At 33.2% G+C, this 16903-nt stretch overlaps 1 protein-coding gene across 1 annotated transcript in view; it reads right to left on the bottom strand.

Moving 5' to 3' along the window:
- Positions 1-14031, bottom strand: part of LOC145731609 (uncharacterized) — a 63945-nt gene extending 49914 nt beyond the window's left edge. Inside the window, exons 1-2 of the mRNA XM_081983465.1 lie at positions 13848-14031; positions 2599-3090 (exon numbers count right to left, since the gene is read on the bottom strand). Of these exons, the coding sequence (XP_081839591.1) occupies positions 2599-2812 (214 nt within the window). The 5' untranslated portion in view covers positions 2813-3090; positions 13848-14031. The remainder of the gene's footprint in view (positions 1-2598; positions 3091-13847) is intronic.
- Between the last annotated feature and the right edge of the window lie 2872 nt (positions 14032-16903).

Here is a 16903-nt window from a genome sequence, read left to right as displayed (position 1 = left end):
TGTGGCTGATCAAGTTATTTGGGAGAACCAGAGTTAAATGTCAAAAATCCGACCACTACTTAAACATAAATAAATATTGCCTGCACTATAGTAAATTGTAAAATATTGTATAAAAAGCTTATTTATTCTATATATATTTCTCTAATTTTAGATGTCTCAAACATTTGGATTTTTAAAGCTGTTAGAGAAAGTCATCATGGAATACATATACGCAGATTTCTTGCTGAAAAGCCAAAAGCTTGAGAAATAGTTATCTGGAAATCTTCACTTTACTTTTAGCTAAAATTTCTGAAATACAAGTTTTCCAAGAGTTTTCCTACATCTAGAGAAAATAAAAATGGAAAAGCTAGTTAAGGGTGATCAAAGCTCTCTGAAAGCTCTAAAGGGAATTTAGAATTTCTTTAAATCCTTGAAAGTCAAGTAACCACAACAATTAATCATTTGATAGAGAAAATATAAGTGTCAATTGACGTTTTGTGACTAATTTTGACAGTAATAGTAAGTCTAAGCTGAAAACTGCATTTTCTGACCAATCAGAAACTGTCCACTGTGTTGGAATTTACTAAATTGAGCTTACTGCAAGAGTGTTCTCAAAAATGGTCAGTTAGTGATTTTTAAGAAGAATTGTCAGGTTAGAGCCTAAAAGGAACAGAACCTTTAAAAAATGGAGTTTCAGTGGAGAAATATCCAAGTTAAAAATTCCATTTTAGTTTAAACTTTAGTAATATCCTATAACATTCAGTAAAAGCTCTAATCCAGTATGTCCACAAGTGTTAGACTGATTCTCTAAAATAGTATTTGATCTATAGCTTTTTATATTAATTTAGCTAAACTTCCCAGTTTATAAATCCATTTTTAGTCTATATTAGCATTCTAAAGTTACAAATTAATGTTAGAAAACCAGAGTCCTTCAGATAATAGAAAAAGGCTTCTAAAAGTGATTAAATTGTTTGTTTGAATAATATGAGATTATGGTATCCGATTCAGAACCTAAAAACATTACAATGGGTTCATTCCACATATTTTTTTTTATTTCATATTTATATAAATACTTATTTTATTATTTTTCAAAATACTAAGTCTAAGATAACAAGAATTAAATAAAACAATTCAAATTTTATAATAAAATTTAAAACGCCCGCCAAATATGACGTAGATGGTTTTCAACCAATTAGGTGCGAGGAACCATCAGCTTTTTCTAGGCCCACTTTCGTGTTGCCAGTTTGCAAACTTTTACCGATTCAAATTAATTTTGACAAATTAGAAACCATAAAAGACGAAGAAGAATAAAAAAGTTGTCGTGTCGTGCTATAAAACGTGTTATTTGGCAACATTGCATTCTGCGGACTTCACTCGTGACTTGATTTTGAGGTTATAAATCAGCTGATCGCAAGATGCTGTCAACCATCAGATAGCCAATAAATGCAGAAAGTCGTCTACGTCATATACGCGGCAAAACCGTCGATCAAAAACACTATACAGGGTGGTCAAAAGATAATTTCAAGGGCTACAAATTGGTATATTGAACCGCCCTGTAACTGTCAAAATAACACAGTTATGGGCTGTAAAATTGAAAATTGTCAAATTCAAACTTTACAGCAAACAACTCAGTTTTAACAGTAAATAACTCAGTTATTCGACGTTTTAGTAAAAAAACACTATACAGGATGGTCAAAAGAGAATTTCAAGGGCTACAAATTGGTATATTGAACCACCCTGTAATTCGCAAAATAACCGAGTGGTTTTTATAGTGTTTTTTACTAAACTTTTCGATTTATTTGCATTGAAACGCAGTTTTACGTTATGTGGGATCAGCCCATTTAGTTTGATCACGTTTTTAAGTTTATAATTTTAATTTATTGTACAAATCTGTGATTTTTTTTACAAGGTTTCTATAAGAATTTTATTACTAGAAATTTTTTTAAAATACAATGAATTGACTTCAGAATGGACTTACAAGCATTCTCATATCTAAATCGTACCTGAAAATCTTTAGTTTATACTTTAAAATTCTGTTTAAAAGTAAAAAATGTTTATTTTTTATGGCAGCATTCTAAATTATTCCCTAGAATTCTCAAAATCATTTTTTTTTTCGATTATTTCATTCAAATCAATGTTTCCCAACTCGAAACTATTGTTCCAGTCATTTTGACAGTGTGGTTGGCAGAACGTGGATCATTTTGAGAAACTGAACTATCTATGACGTTTAATGACACACTGGCAGCTGTCAAAACTCATTAAATAGTGTTTTAGAACTGTAAAATGTCAAATAGTCACGTCTATTAGGTTAATCAGGCTGCAAATTGTTACTCGAAACTCGAGGCAGGTCAGTTTAGCTGTTGTGACGTTAAATGATAGTTAAAGACATTAAGTTTGACAGTTATGACTATCAAATGCAAAACAGTTGTACATGGTATTTACACCTCAATAGAGCCTCATATAGTGACACTAGTGAGTGAGTTTTGACAATTATGACAGCTGTTACGTGACGTAAGAACAGCCCAGAAAAGTTTGAATTGTTGCTTTTCATCATCATTAAACTCTTTAAATTCTTCTAATTAAGTACAAAAACTTTATTATTAAAAAAAAAGTACTTACGTATAGTGTGGTTGATTCTGCGTACAGTAGGACACACTCTCCACAACCCAATCCGAAAAGTAATGGAAGTCCTTAAAGGTACTTTTTCAAGAACGATGGGTTCTTTAGTGTAAATCCAGGTACCACTTACAAAAGCTACCAGTAACGCGCACAAAGCCAACAGGCCTAAAAAGAACCCAAGTCTGGATAGTCCACTTTTCTGTTTACAGCACATTTTAACTTAGAGGGTGTAAAAACTTCCAATCCATTTTTCTTTTGGTCAGCGCTAGTTGACCGGCCGCATTTTTTCCGGGGTTGAAAGACGCTTCTTACGACACCCCCCTTTCAGGGGGAGATTATTTAAGACGACATTTTTCTAGGAAATATTATTTTCCCCAGTTCTTATCTGCTAGTTTAATCCTCACGTGCCTCCGGTATATATCATGCGTCGGGGTGGTTCGGGGAACCGGCCATTTTTTTCCAAGCCGCCCTTTTTCTTCGTCGTGCCTGAAACTGAAAATGAAAAATTGGGCTTGAGAAACTGGTTGTCGACGTTTCTAAGGATGAATAGTGGAGTCGGCTATGAGCAATGCATAAGGAAACAGTTACGTAACTGGGAAATCTGCCTGTCGGAATAAATGAAGTTGTTACTTGGATACCAACTTTCCGGACGAAGGATTTTATAGGTTATGTTGCAGAAATTTGAATTTTTATTGGTTAAAGTTGTCAAACTACAGCTTATTTAAATGTATCCAAATAATGTTAGCCACACTGTTTTTTATTTTTCTTTTAATATACCCTATGTATTGCATTTCCTCTTCTAGGGACTAGACCTTCCTTTCTTTTTCTGAATTCTACATTCCGAGAATGAAAAGGACTACATTCTCGTATATTTGATATACATTCTGGCAATGACAAATGCAACAGGGACGTCAGCTACATGCGTAGAGCCGACGTACAAAGGAGTTCTTACGGCAATTCAACATCTGCATTCGAAATCGATTACATGCACACGGAACGTCGGCTCGCAACAGAAAATTAGGGAAACTTATTCCCGGTCCCGGTCTGAACGACGCTTAATAAATAAATATAAACGTTCCAGACTGTCGGATAGGGAAATAACGGCGGATCTATGAGACTCGAACGCGATATAAATAAAAATCTTTTTCCGGGGATTAGGCACTAACTGCCTTTTGAAATTGCTCCGGGGTTGAATGTGGGAGAGCGAGATTGCTGAAGTTTTTCGGCTAATGTCGGCCAGTTTTAGCTTTAAGTTAGTTCAAGAGTTTTTATGATGAGTAAAGATAAAGTTCTTCACAAAAATTGTTTTTTAAGAAAAACCCGTTAATTCAAATAATTATCTAACCTAAAATTGCTAAGAGACAACCTGTCGAATTTACTAATCAATCATAAACTTGATTTAATGTTTTCTTTATGGTGCATGCTATTAAACATTCACAGTCTAAACTTAACTTAAGTTTAAACCTTCAAATTACCTGGTGGTGCATACGAGCATAAAAATCTATAAAATTTTATCAAATGTACTACTACTAACTATTCAAAAATGTTCTAGAAGGTCGAGAAAAAAGTTCAGAAAAATATGAATTTGTCTAAAAATGTTCCCGATTGTTTGGAAATATAAAAAAAAAATTTGATTTACATTTAAAACAATTTTTATTTGTCTGTGCAGTCAAATAGGAAACTTCTAGCTGAAAACTACCTTAATAAAAAAAAAACATAAAACAAATAATTAAATTATAATAAAACGACAATCGTACCCGTTTAGATTATGAAGAATTTTGTGGTTAAGATTATTACCAGTGAAAAATTGGGTTTTTAAAGTTTCAAAGTGTAATATTTTTTTTTGGATGGTTGTAAAAAAACTCCATTAGAACCCCTCTCAACGTAGTAGCAAAAATTCATAAAACCGACGTAACTCCTCATAAAAAAGACAGTTTTATAGCGAGCCAAGTTTTCGAAAAACTTTGGTGATCCGTAAGTTAACAAACTTTCAACGGTAATAACTTAAATTGCGTTCGGAAGGTTATTTACTTCTTTGAAAAGCCGCGGTTTATGTATTTATAAACAAAATTATTCAATAAATGTGAAACGATGTCGGAGAACTTTCGAAGTAATCTTGTATTAATCTAACTTTTGGCGGCGGTCGACAGTTTAGAGTCGAGTTTTGAAATATCGGTACGCGACGCGAAATTAATAAATCGCGAACAAGTTTTCTAATTTCGACGTGCCGGAATTTGTTGTCGGAATAATTATTAGTTTCGTGATTTAGTTCATTTTGGTTTAGTGTCAAAACTGAAAAAGAAAACAAACAAGATTAGTGGGTAATATCTCAAAAACTGTCAAGTAATTAAGTATACTTGTTCCGACTTGTAACCTGAATTAAAAGTCTAACTAGCAGACTAAGGCGGGATTTTTAGTGCAATTGGATAAAAAAATCCACTCTGTAACTGTTATTCAAACAGACTTATGGCCTGTCAAATCAAGAACTGAGTTTTGGTGTTTAGCTTGAGTTTACTTAGAACTTTTTCCACTTGGCGCAGTCAGTACATTTTTTTTTCCACATGGTATACTAGGCGGCCTACAGAAGCATTGTTTTGGCTACAATTCTGTAAAATACTGGACTCTGTAGCTGTTTTAGAACCAGACTTATTGCCTGTCAAAACAGACAGTGTTTTTAGGAGTTTAACTTTGTTTCACTTTGACGTTTTTCCGTTTGGAGCGGTCACTACTATTTTTTCTGAACATGCTGTACTAAGAGGGCTAATTAAACAATGTTTTAGCTACTATCTAGTAAAAAATTCCACTCTGTAGCTGCTACAGAACCAAACTTAAGGCCAGTCAAGACAGAAAGTGAATTTTCTTTAGCTTGGTTTCACTTTGATGTTTCCCCGCTCGGCGCGATCACTATAATTTTTTTTGCTCATCCTGTATAAAATGAGCTAATTAAGCATTGTTTTAGCTACATTTTGGTAAAAAAATCCACTCTGTAGCTGTTTTAGAACTAGACTTATGGCCTGTCAAAGTAGACAGTAATTTTTGGAGTTTTTTCGATATTTTACTTTGAGGTTTCCCGGTTTGGCGTGGTTACTACAATTTTTTTTGCATATGAGGTACCAGGTGGTCTAATTAAACAATGTTTTAGCTACAATCTTGAAAAAAATTCCACCCTGCAGCTGCCACAAAACCAAACTTAAGGCCAACCAAGACAGAAAGTGAGATTTCGAACTTTAGCTTGGTTTCATTTTGATGTTTCCCGGCTCAGCGCGATCACTATATTTTTTTTTGCTCATCCTGTATAAAATGAGCTAATTAAGCATTGTTTACACTACAGTTTGGTAAAAAAGTCCACTCTGTAGCTATTTTAGAACTAAACTTCTGGCCTGTCAAAGTAGACAGTAATTTTTGGAGTTTTATCGTTATTTTACTTTGAGATTTCCCTGTTTGGCGTGGTTACGACAATTTTTTTTTGCATATGCTGTACCAGGTGGTCTAATTAAACAATGTTTTAGCTACAATCTTGTAAAAAATTCCACTCTGTAGCTGCCACAGAACCAAACTTAAGGCCTGTCAAAATAAACAGTCATTTTTGGAATTTATCATTCCCAAAAATTCTGACTGTCTACTATAATTGCTACTTTGATTATTAAAATTATTGAAATTGTTATTTTCGATAGTCAAATTTGACAGTTTATATAAAGAAATATACTAATTAACTGTTAAAGCAATGAGTTTGGCCAGTTTAATAATGAAACTGAACTGTTAAAATGATGAAATTAAGTAATTTATAAATGAAATTTGACTGATAAACAGATGAAGTTGAATTATATCATTTGTGACACTAAACTGTGCAAAATTTTAAGGTTAGGTTTAGAGTGTTACTCAGGGTTGTTGTCAAAAGTGTCATCCATGAAAAAAAAACTAAAAATTGTACAAATGTATAACTATTGTTATCAAAAAGGTTTTTTCTTTTAAGTTGACACTGTTAAAAATGTTGTCAAAAACAGTCACAGAAACAGTTGTCAAAAGTATCATTTGGATGTTGGCAGTGTCAAAATTCAAAGCTATTTGTGCGGCATTTGCGTGAATCTGAGTACAGTGGGTAGTTTCTGATTGGTCAAAAAAAAAGCAGCAAGCTGAAAGCTGCACAAACTACGAATAGATGCTGTGACTTACACAAAACTTGCACATGTGGATTTACCATAAACCGGAACTGACAGCTTTGATATTTCCTCATTTGCATAAATCATAACCTCAACATAATTGATTTTTTTTTAAATGGGAGTGCTAGTGTCAAATTAGACACGCACACCAACTTTCTGCACCTTATTTAGAACTCCACTCTATTCATTATGTTGAATTTGGGGTAAACAACCATTTCCCATCACCGAGTCGGTTTTTAAATCACCATCCAGGCCCGATTCTTAAGTAGGATGAAATAAATGAGTCCAAGGGTTATTAAGCAAGTTGCTGATGGTCCGCCGTTGTCCTGTTCCTGTTTGTTAAGCTAAATGATCCTTCGGGAGATTAATTATTGTCTCCCGATGACTAAGCTTGTTTAAGCTCGGGGTCAACAAAAAATACACTGAGCATAAATCTGTCGCCGGGTTTATTATGCTACCGGAGTGGTGAGCGATGTTCGTATTGGAAAATTCCGGGTCATTAATTATGTCCCTGGTTAAAAAATGGCCTCTCCGAGGGTATTAGATAATGTGGATTTTTCGATAATGGGCCAGCCCATTAACCCAGCAAATCACCGCTACATAATTCCTAATTTGAATATCCCATATTGTTGCATTTAGTTGATTTTCCAAGCGTATTAGGGAAGTTTTGAGTTAGTTTAGTTATTAGCGGTTTAACTCAATAAAACCGCTCCGCATAATACACACAGATAAGGGTCGGGAGTTTTCAAACTTTATATAATAATTATTTAACAACAGCGTCTGTACAAGGGCCATTGTTTACCGTTCCGGTCAATAAATTTCATTTTTCCATTCATTACCCGGAATATATTTGCTTTAATTAGCATGGCTGGTGGAAATGTTGTGCCTCCAATATAATTTTACAGATTAAAGCTAAACTCTTTTGTAACATTGAGTTGAATTTTAAAATTGACTTTAACAAAAAGTCTTACACAGGGTAGCGCAATACTCTGCAAAATTGTTAAAGACACTTATGTTAATGTCTTGTTGGGCATTAGTTTTGTGATTAATAAATTAAGAAAAAACTACTGAGGTTTCAAAAAAAAGTATACCATTTATAGTAAAATCCAGAGGACTCCATATTCAATTTACATTTGAATTTGAATATTTCGGAAATGTGAAAAGTTCGAAATATTGTTAAAAAACAGAGTTTGTCTGGCTGTAATATGGAATTTTTCATAGTCAGATCAATGCTGTCAAAAATTCCATCCAGATAAAAAAAAACTGGAAACAACAAAGCTTAAGTTAGTCATAACAAAGTTATGACTCCATTCATTCGGTGAAGTCGCATTATACATTTTTTTTTGACGGGACAGGCAAATTTTATTACTGCCATTCCGGCGACAACAATCCGGACGAGCCAGTCCAGAAGGAATGCCAGAAAAACGGGCTCCCGGCTGGCAATCACGTCCGTATTTAGATTAAATTCTTTTTTCCCTTTTGAATCCCATTATTCGCACCCATGATACCCGGTTTTATAGCCAAAGAAAGGACGGTTAAAAAGTCGTATATGGAAACAATGAATTATGGACTCGGTTTTTCGGTCAAATCCCGCAAGATGCTGGAAAATTACACTTTTAGGGAGATTTTCATAACTTGACAGAGTATGATAGTCACTTTATTTAATTAACTCTGGCTTAGTACATATTTCCAATCAGAATTTTACTAAAGAGAACACTAAAATTACAAATTTCGTGACAGTACCTAATCTTTCTCTCTAAACCAACTATTGAACTGGAAAAGTCCGTGCTAAATACTAAAAGCTTTCCAGACTAAGATTGACTGCAACTTTATACATTATAAAGCATCCACTTCCGATGGATTTCGCTTCGAGGACTAAAAGGATGCCATTTAGTTATTTACGTCTCCAGCTATGTTTATTTAGGCTGTTCCGATAGAAAAACTCTCGATTCTCGATTGAAATCCGCTTAGGTTTAGGTGTGGAGAGTCTACTTAGTCGGACAGCTAATTCGAGTTCTGGAAGTTAAAGCTTATAAGAACCGTTTACAAATTGAATCGAGGGCCAAAAACAGATCGGCGGACTCTAAATTTAATATTACGCTACGAAGTTCAAATCTGCATGCGAAATCGATTAGTTTCGGTCGTTAGCAAAATCGGCAAAACGTAATATTACGGTGTCTATGGATTGTTTTGGGTAAATGTGTGTTGGGGCTTAGTTAATTTTTTAAGTCATTTTTGTAGGTTTATGTATGCCTCCTCGTTGACGTGAGGTAAAGTGCAACAAAGAGGAGAAAAGTATGTCACTATTGTCAAAGACACAATAACGACAAAATTGATATGTTCTTCTTTAAGTAGTCACAAGAATTATTACTAGATTGTTATTGTTTTAAGAATTTTTTAACTTGAAATTGGGAGAAACGAGAAACAACTGTTTGTTTAAAAGGAAACACCCGAATCATCTAAAATGTTTGTAAAACACTTGTAGAATATTAAATAAATATTCATAACTAGATCAAGTTAAATAATTGTTTTGGAGCCTTTTAACATGCTGGTTACTGCCTTATCCAACATTTTCCCTGGTTATTTGCTATTTTTAAGTTAACAATCCATCTTTTTCCCCCACCTTTTTTCTTGTTGGGTTTCTGGCTGGTTAGTTTTTCTCTTAAAATTCATAGTAATATTTTTTTTCAACCTTTGAGTCGTGGCAGTTTAATTTCTTACCAGTTTAGTTGTCCTGAACAACCAATTTAAAACTAAATGCAAGTCTGAAGCTAATGACTAGAGTCCGGATTAAAAAGCACAAATCGTAAACAAAACGATTAATAAGCTTTTTCTCTCAATAAAGCATACAAATCTGTAAAAAAAGTTTAAAAAAACACTCAACTCTCTCAGAAATGCATTTTTTTAAATTTTTTGAGTCAAAGAATATTTTAGACTGTTTTGAAAAATTTCAAAATTCTCTTGAATCAGCATATTGTAGGTTCTGGAATGTTTTAGAGGCATTTGAACATTTTGAGACGGTTCTAGAACTTTTTGGAAGCTCCTATACTATTTGATATCTTTTGGGAGCTTCTAGACTAGTTGTTTTAGAAGCAAGTTTTGAAATATTTTTAGACTTTTAGGAACATTTAAGGTTCTGTACTGTTTTTAAAGCATTTGAAACCTTGTAGACGGTTTTAGAAACTTTTAAACTGCTCTAAAAACATACGAAAACTTTTAGACTGTCTGGAAAGTTTTTGAGAGGTTTTAGACTGTTTTAAAAGATTTTAGCAGTATTTTGGAGTTTCTGTAGTATTTTGAAATCTTTTTAGACTACTTTAGGAGCATTTGGAAAGTTTCTGGAGAGTTCAAAAAGCATTGAAGATTTTGGACTGCTTTTAAAGCATTTGAAAACTTATGGAAGCTTTGAAACTGATTTAGAAGCATACGGAAGCTTTTAGACGGTCTTGAACGTTTTTGAAAGCTTTTAGACTAGTTGAAGATCATTTAGAAAGCTTTCGACTGCTTGAAAAGCGTTTTTGGACTTTTTGTAGTGTTTTAAAATCTTTTTAGACTACTTTAGGAGCATTTGGAAAATGTTTGAACAGTTTAAAGAGAATTGAAGGTTCTGGACTGCCTTTAAGGCATTTGAAATCTTGTAGACGATTTTAGAAACTTTTAAACTGCTCTAAAAGCATACGGAAACTTTTAGACTGTCTTGAAATGTTTTGAGAGCTTCAAGACTGTTTTAAAAGCTTTTCGAAGGCTTCCGGCTGCTTAAGGAGCATTTTGGAGTTTCTGTAGTATTTTGAAATCTTCTTAGACTACTTTAGGAGCATTTGGAAGGTTTTTGAAGGTTTTGGACTGCTTTTAAAGCATTTGAAAACTTATGGACGGTTCTACAAACTTATGGAAGCTTTGAAACTGCTTTAGAAGCATACAGAAGCTTTTAGACTGCTGAAAGTTTTTGAGAGCTTTTAGACTAGTTGAAGATCATTTGGAAGGCTTTCGACTGCTTGAAAAGCATTTTGGACAAAAAAGCACAAAAAACTATATTAAAGAAAAAGCATGAAAAAAATCTGTCAAATGACGTGATTTAAGCAATCGATGATTTGCAAGATTGGTTGCTTTTATTATTTACAACAAGCAAAATTTCTATAAATCCGGACTCAACTAATACTATTTAACTTTATAAAGTAAAAATAATTTTAAAATTTTCCTTCATAACTTATACTCGTTGTTTGGCTAATAACAACTTGTATATTAAATTAAAAAACGTTCGTTTTTATGTCTTTCAATTTTTTGCCACTTGCCCGATCCATCCAACGTTCAAAATTTAATAAAAGCAAATTAAGGCCGGCTTAAGAAGTGCTCCTCGTCGGAAAATACGTTAAAAACGCGTAGTGAGACGCATTAAGCCAAGCTTTAAGCGGTAATTACGAGAAAACGGCTTTGTTAAAAGTCTTGGCATTTCTTTCTGTTTGAGAGTGGGCAGGAGATATTGCCGTCATCGTCTCCAAAGAGGGATATTAGCCGATAAATACGCTCCGACATTATTAAATCGGCTTTGTCATTCAAAAATAAAAAAATATGGCTTACCGCTTACTTATTCCAGGGAAGAGGGGCCTTTATGGGGAACGACGGGATTTTAATTAAAAATTTACACACAACAAAGCTTGGGAAACGGTCCATTACCGACATTATTACAAACTTTGGCAAAGCACTGATGGTTTTTCCGAAAACCAAATTTTAAACACTCCAACACTTTTCATTAAAAACTACTCAGCAATTTTGGATTTCATTGAACGTCGTAACGATTAAGAATCACTTTTCACCACCGGCGAAAATATATTTAAAGGCTTCCTTATTGTTTTCTCGTTTCTAAACGGTTTTTAACCTCGCCTTATTAAAATTTCAACGGGAGAAGCATTAAGAAGCCCGCGATAAAGTCTGTAATGAGACCCGCGCCTAATTTTTCGCAAATTTACGACCGACAGCTTAAAAGCTGCTAAAAATTTGGAAATTTTAAAAGTTCTGTTTAATTAAAAATTGTTTAATGTCAAAAAAGATAAATTTGTCATGAAAATTGACTCAAAAGTCAAATTTCAAGATTTTGCATTTCAGTCCAGTTTACTTGATAACATCAAATTTCAGTGTTGCAAGTTAATGCAAGTTTGACTTTTAGACTTCTCTTTTATGTCTAAAATTTCAGTTAGAAAGTTGATCTGAAATTTGACTTTTAGCCGTAGTTTCAAAGGTAAGGAAAATTATAATAACAAATTTCCCGGTAGTAAGCAACTAATCTACAAATCAATCACAATATTCAATCTATGTTCTTTTTGGAGCATCTTTGATGCAAAATCTACGTAAAACCATCTGTAAAGCTCCAATTTCTAATTTTCACCATGGTTTAAAGTAAGTTTAATACATTTAACTAACACAAAACTTGCCAAGAACAAATTTAGTGGGATTAATTAAAACGGAGCACTTCTATTGACTTTCACCACTCAAAGTAAATTACAAAATTCTGAACCCTCATCACTGTATTTGATAATTCAATAGAAAGTTGGCCTGTGTATTTGAAGGGCGTTAACACTAACTAAATTAAGCCCCCGGACTATAAGATAGCTTTTCAACGGTTCAGATGCACTTTGGATAAATGAACCAAAGTCCTTTCTGGATTATTAAATATTTAAAAACTTCTATCTTATGTAGTGATGGGTAAATTACCAATAAAGTAAATAATTTACTTTACCAGGAAAGCTGGAACAGTAAATTCGACCAGTGAATTACTGGTAAATTGCAAATACTGTGTTTCTGGCAGTACAAACTTTGACACAGCTTTTCTCCCTAACTATACCAAATTTTGAAGTGTTTCTCAGGTTATTGGATAGAAAATTTAATGAGTATTCCAAAAATGTGGTTAAAACTGTCATTTCTTCACTCCAAGTGAGTTTTACAGGCAAGTTTGTCCCTGACAGTCGTTTCAAAATGTTTTTCTGGCAGTTCAAATTTGACTTCGCTTTACTCCCTAATTGTACCAATTTTTAAAGTGTTTCTCAGGTTGTTGGATAGTAAATTTAATGAGGATTCCAAAAATATGCTTAAAACAGTAATTTTCTCACTCCAAGTGAGTTTTACAGGCGATTTTGTTCCTGACTGACCTTTCAAACTGTGTTTCTGGCAGTTCAAACTTTGACACAGCTTTTCTCCCTAACTGTAATAAATTTTGAAATGTTTCTCAGGTTGTTGGATAGAAAATTTAATGAGAATTCCAAAAATGTGCTTAAAACAGTAATTTTCTCACTTCAAGTGAGTTTTACAAGCGATTTTGTCCTTGACTGTTATTTCAATGTGTGTCTCTGGCAGTACAAACTATAACATTTTTTTTCAGGTTATTGGATAGAAAATTTAATGAGGATTCTAAAAATATGCTCAAAACAGTAATTTTTTCACTCCATGTGGGTTTTACAAGCGATTTTGTACCTGATTGTCCTTTCAAGCTGTGTTTCTAGGCAGTTCAAATTTTGACTCCGCTTTTATACCAAATCTTGTAGTGTTTTTCAGGATATTGAATAGGAAATTTAATGAGGATTCCAAAAAATGTGCTTTAAACAGTCATTTTATCACTCCATGTGGGTTTGGCAAGCAATCTTGTCTCTGACTGTCAAACTGTGCTCTTATGGTGCAAAAATCAGAGTTTAGAAAAGTTTTCTTCCAGTATTCGAAACAAAACGTGTTTCTGAAATTTATAACCGTTTGACAGTGGTCACGTGACTGACTCGCTAAATTATTCTTCAAAAAACACGTGATATCTGTCACTAATAACAAAACTGTCAGAATCAAACACACTGTTTGAAAAAAAAACCGTTTTTTCAGACAAACTGATATTTTTGACCAAAATTAATTGCAGGATTTTTGGTTCATACTTGAAATTAAATAAAACTAGTCTTTAAATGGATGAAGTGCCCCAAATTGCTCTGAATAACTTATTATAAATTAAAAAGTTCGAAAACTCTGTTCCTTCATTACTGTAAAGTCTTAACCGTTATCACTCTACATAGTTGTGTGTTTTGTGATCAAATTACACATTGAAAAAATTGCCAATACCTGTCAAAATTCCTGTTTAGCCAGACAAGTCACTAAGAAAACACAGTCACAACATTAAACCGACTTAGGCACAAATACAACTTTCAGAATAAATAATTCGCGATTAAGTTTGCGGCAATTCGAATCGCCTTCGGACGTGAACCGAGTAACACCGACGATCGCAAAACAACTGACGATCGCTCAACTAGACGTAGCTGAGGCAGCTACGCGAGCTGCTCTACGGCATGCGCTACGAATCACTCTTTCTGTGTGATTCTTGCTCGCCATTCGATTTGTTTTACGCGTGTAACTAAATACGGTTTCTTTGTTGTGTTGTTAATGGAAAATTGAATCGAGGGTCAGGATTTTTCAGTTTGGACCGACGGACCGTCAGATCTAGTTCTGTTAGATTAAGTTAGTTAACAAAGTGATTGAGGGTCGGAATTTTTGAATATTGTACAATTTGGTTTCAACTTGTAGGAATTACAAAATCGCCTGTATAACCCACTTGGAGTGGGAAAATGACTTTTTTAATCACATCTTTGTTATCCTTCTTTAGTTTCCTATCCAAAAACCTGAAAAAAACACTACAAAATTTGGTACAGTCAGCGAAAAAAGTGGTGTCAATCCTTCACTAGTTAAAATAATATAAATTTAAACTTCTCTCAAACATTTATTTTTTAAATGAACCATTTGGTAGATTTTAACTGTCATATACAGGTTCCATTATTCATTCAATTAAAAGTCGAGACGAGTGGCTTGATGAAGAATCACGTACAAACAGGAATTTCCGGGCTAAAGTCGACCGGAAACTTTCTAGAAATTCGAGTCTCGAATACAAGAAAACCCCGCATATCTCGCGAAACAGTTTAGGCAAATTTTATTACGCACGTCCGGGAATATTCGAATTAATTTTGATTCAGCCCCGACAACTTTCCACACTAACTAACAATGACTTGAACGATGTTATGAATCCCGGCTTGAATATATTTAAATCTCGCAAAGGCAATTAAATCTCTTATTAAGGGGTTTGAAGTGTGTGCGAAGGAATTTCATTAGGTAATAACTGGATCAGAGAGTTTCTTCAACCTAACCTAAAAAATGTAGTATTGCAGAGCAAAGTTAATTTACGGGGATGTCAGAGTAAATTCCTGTTGTAATCTTGTCGAGCCTGTTGTCACATGTGGCTTTTATTTCGGGAATTTGCATATTTGCCTTAATATATAGAGTCGAGAGACGTGTACGTCGACGGCTTTATTTAAAAGTTTTAATACGAACATCAGTAATCCGAGAATTTGTGATGAGCTTGCCTCTAAAGACTCTAAATTTAATATAAATATGATTAACAAAATTTAAGTTCTTAAGCTTTTATGCAAAAAACTGTTTTGAAATCTCGACTGATTTTAACGTTGAATGGTCAAATTGATCGTTTTCATGTTTTATACAGGGTAGTTACAAAAACATGTAATAGACAAATGTAACTGCACAGTTCAAAATCTAACCGAAAGTTTATCAATAATTTTTGGTCACGTGTTTTCAAGCATTTATGCTTTTGATTGCTGAATTTCACAATTCAGCTAAATTTTGATTTAAAAAATTGCTAGTAACTAGCTTGCTTTGAAATTTCAGACTTTAGCAAGTTAAAAGTGGATTTTTGGGTCACGTGACTGTTTTCAAGCAGCTCTGGTTTTGATTTGCCATTATTCTATCTCTAACAATTGCTTTCTTAAGGTCAGGTTGCTGATTTCATAATTCAGCTAAATTTTGGTTTAAAAAATTGCTAGTAACTTGCTTACTTTGACTTTTTAGACTTTGGCAAGTTAAAAGTGGCTTTTTGGGTCACGTGACTGTTTTCAAGCAGCTCTAGTTTTGATTTACCAGTATTGTATCTTTAACATTTACCTTCTCATGGTCACGTGACTGATTTCACAATTCAGCTTGACTTTTGGCTTAGTAAGTAGCTACTAACTAGCTTTGAATTTTTAGACTTTAGCAAGCTAAAAGTAGATTTTTTTAGTCACGTGTTTGTTTTCAAGCATTTCTGGTTTTGATTCACCATTATTGTATCTCTAAGAATTGCTTTCTTAAGGTCAGGTTGCTGATTTCATAATTCAGCTAAATTTTGGTTTCCAAAATTGCTAGTAACTTGCTTACTTTGACTTTTCACACTTTGGCAATTTAAAAGTGGCTTTTTGGGTCACGTGACTGATTTCAAGCAGCTGTGGTTTTGATTTACCAGTATTCTATCTTCTAAAAAAAATTTCATATTTTGTTATCTTACTTTTGTTAATTATTTAGTATTTTAACAGATTTTCAGAGAATACTCTTAAATTTGACATATACCAAACTGGCTAATATCAGTTATTTATATTTGTCAAACTGCTTCATTTATCTGCTTCTAGAACATGTAAATCTCATTGATATTACAATTGAATTGCTTTTTCAGCACTCTAAATAATATTTTTCATTTCATTTGCCACTACTTTCAATGAGATTTACATTTGGTGGTTTCGAATTATTTAAAAATATTCTAAATTACTGTTTTAACTTAATTCTGTCTCTAAAGTCTGATTGAACCAATATATTACTAAATTATTATGTTATATAATATGTTGGATTAATTACAAATATATGGGGTGACTCTTTTCTAAAATCTCAGAATATTTTAATTACTGATTAGTGATTACTACCAATTCAAAATTTGTTTTTTAATAGAGCATTACTGGAAAGGTGTCAAATTAATTTTTGTTCTTTTTTTGAGATTAGCACTATACAGAATTTGGTTATCCAAATGTTTCTGCTGTTTTCCAAACTTCTTAGCAAGAAATGAAATAAAAAAGTAAATTACTTCTAACAAATTTGTTGTTAATTAATTAATCTTAGGTAGTTCTAATGAAAGGTCTTACATAAAACTGTTTTAAATGTAAGAAGGTGTCTTTAAACTGTATCAAGCCTGCAGCTGATCTACTCATAACATATTTACTGCAAAAAAGAAGAAACGTATTGAAAATTAATGCCAAAATCTTAAATTTTTTTAAGTCTAGACAAAATACACCTTTGCGTATTAAAACAATCAT

Source organism: Ips typographus, linkage group LG7 (assembly GCF_016097725.1).
Source record: "Ips typographus isolate SLU linkage group LG7, UJ_Ityp_2.0, whole genome shotgun sequence".
NCBI classification, from domain to species: Eukaryota; Metazoa; Arthropoda; class Insecta; order Coleoptera; family Curculionidae; genus Ips; species Ips typographus.
Note: the sequence above shows the minus strand (reverse complement) of the source record. Positions and strands in the feature narration are given on the sequence as shown.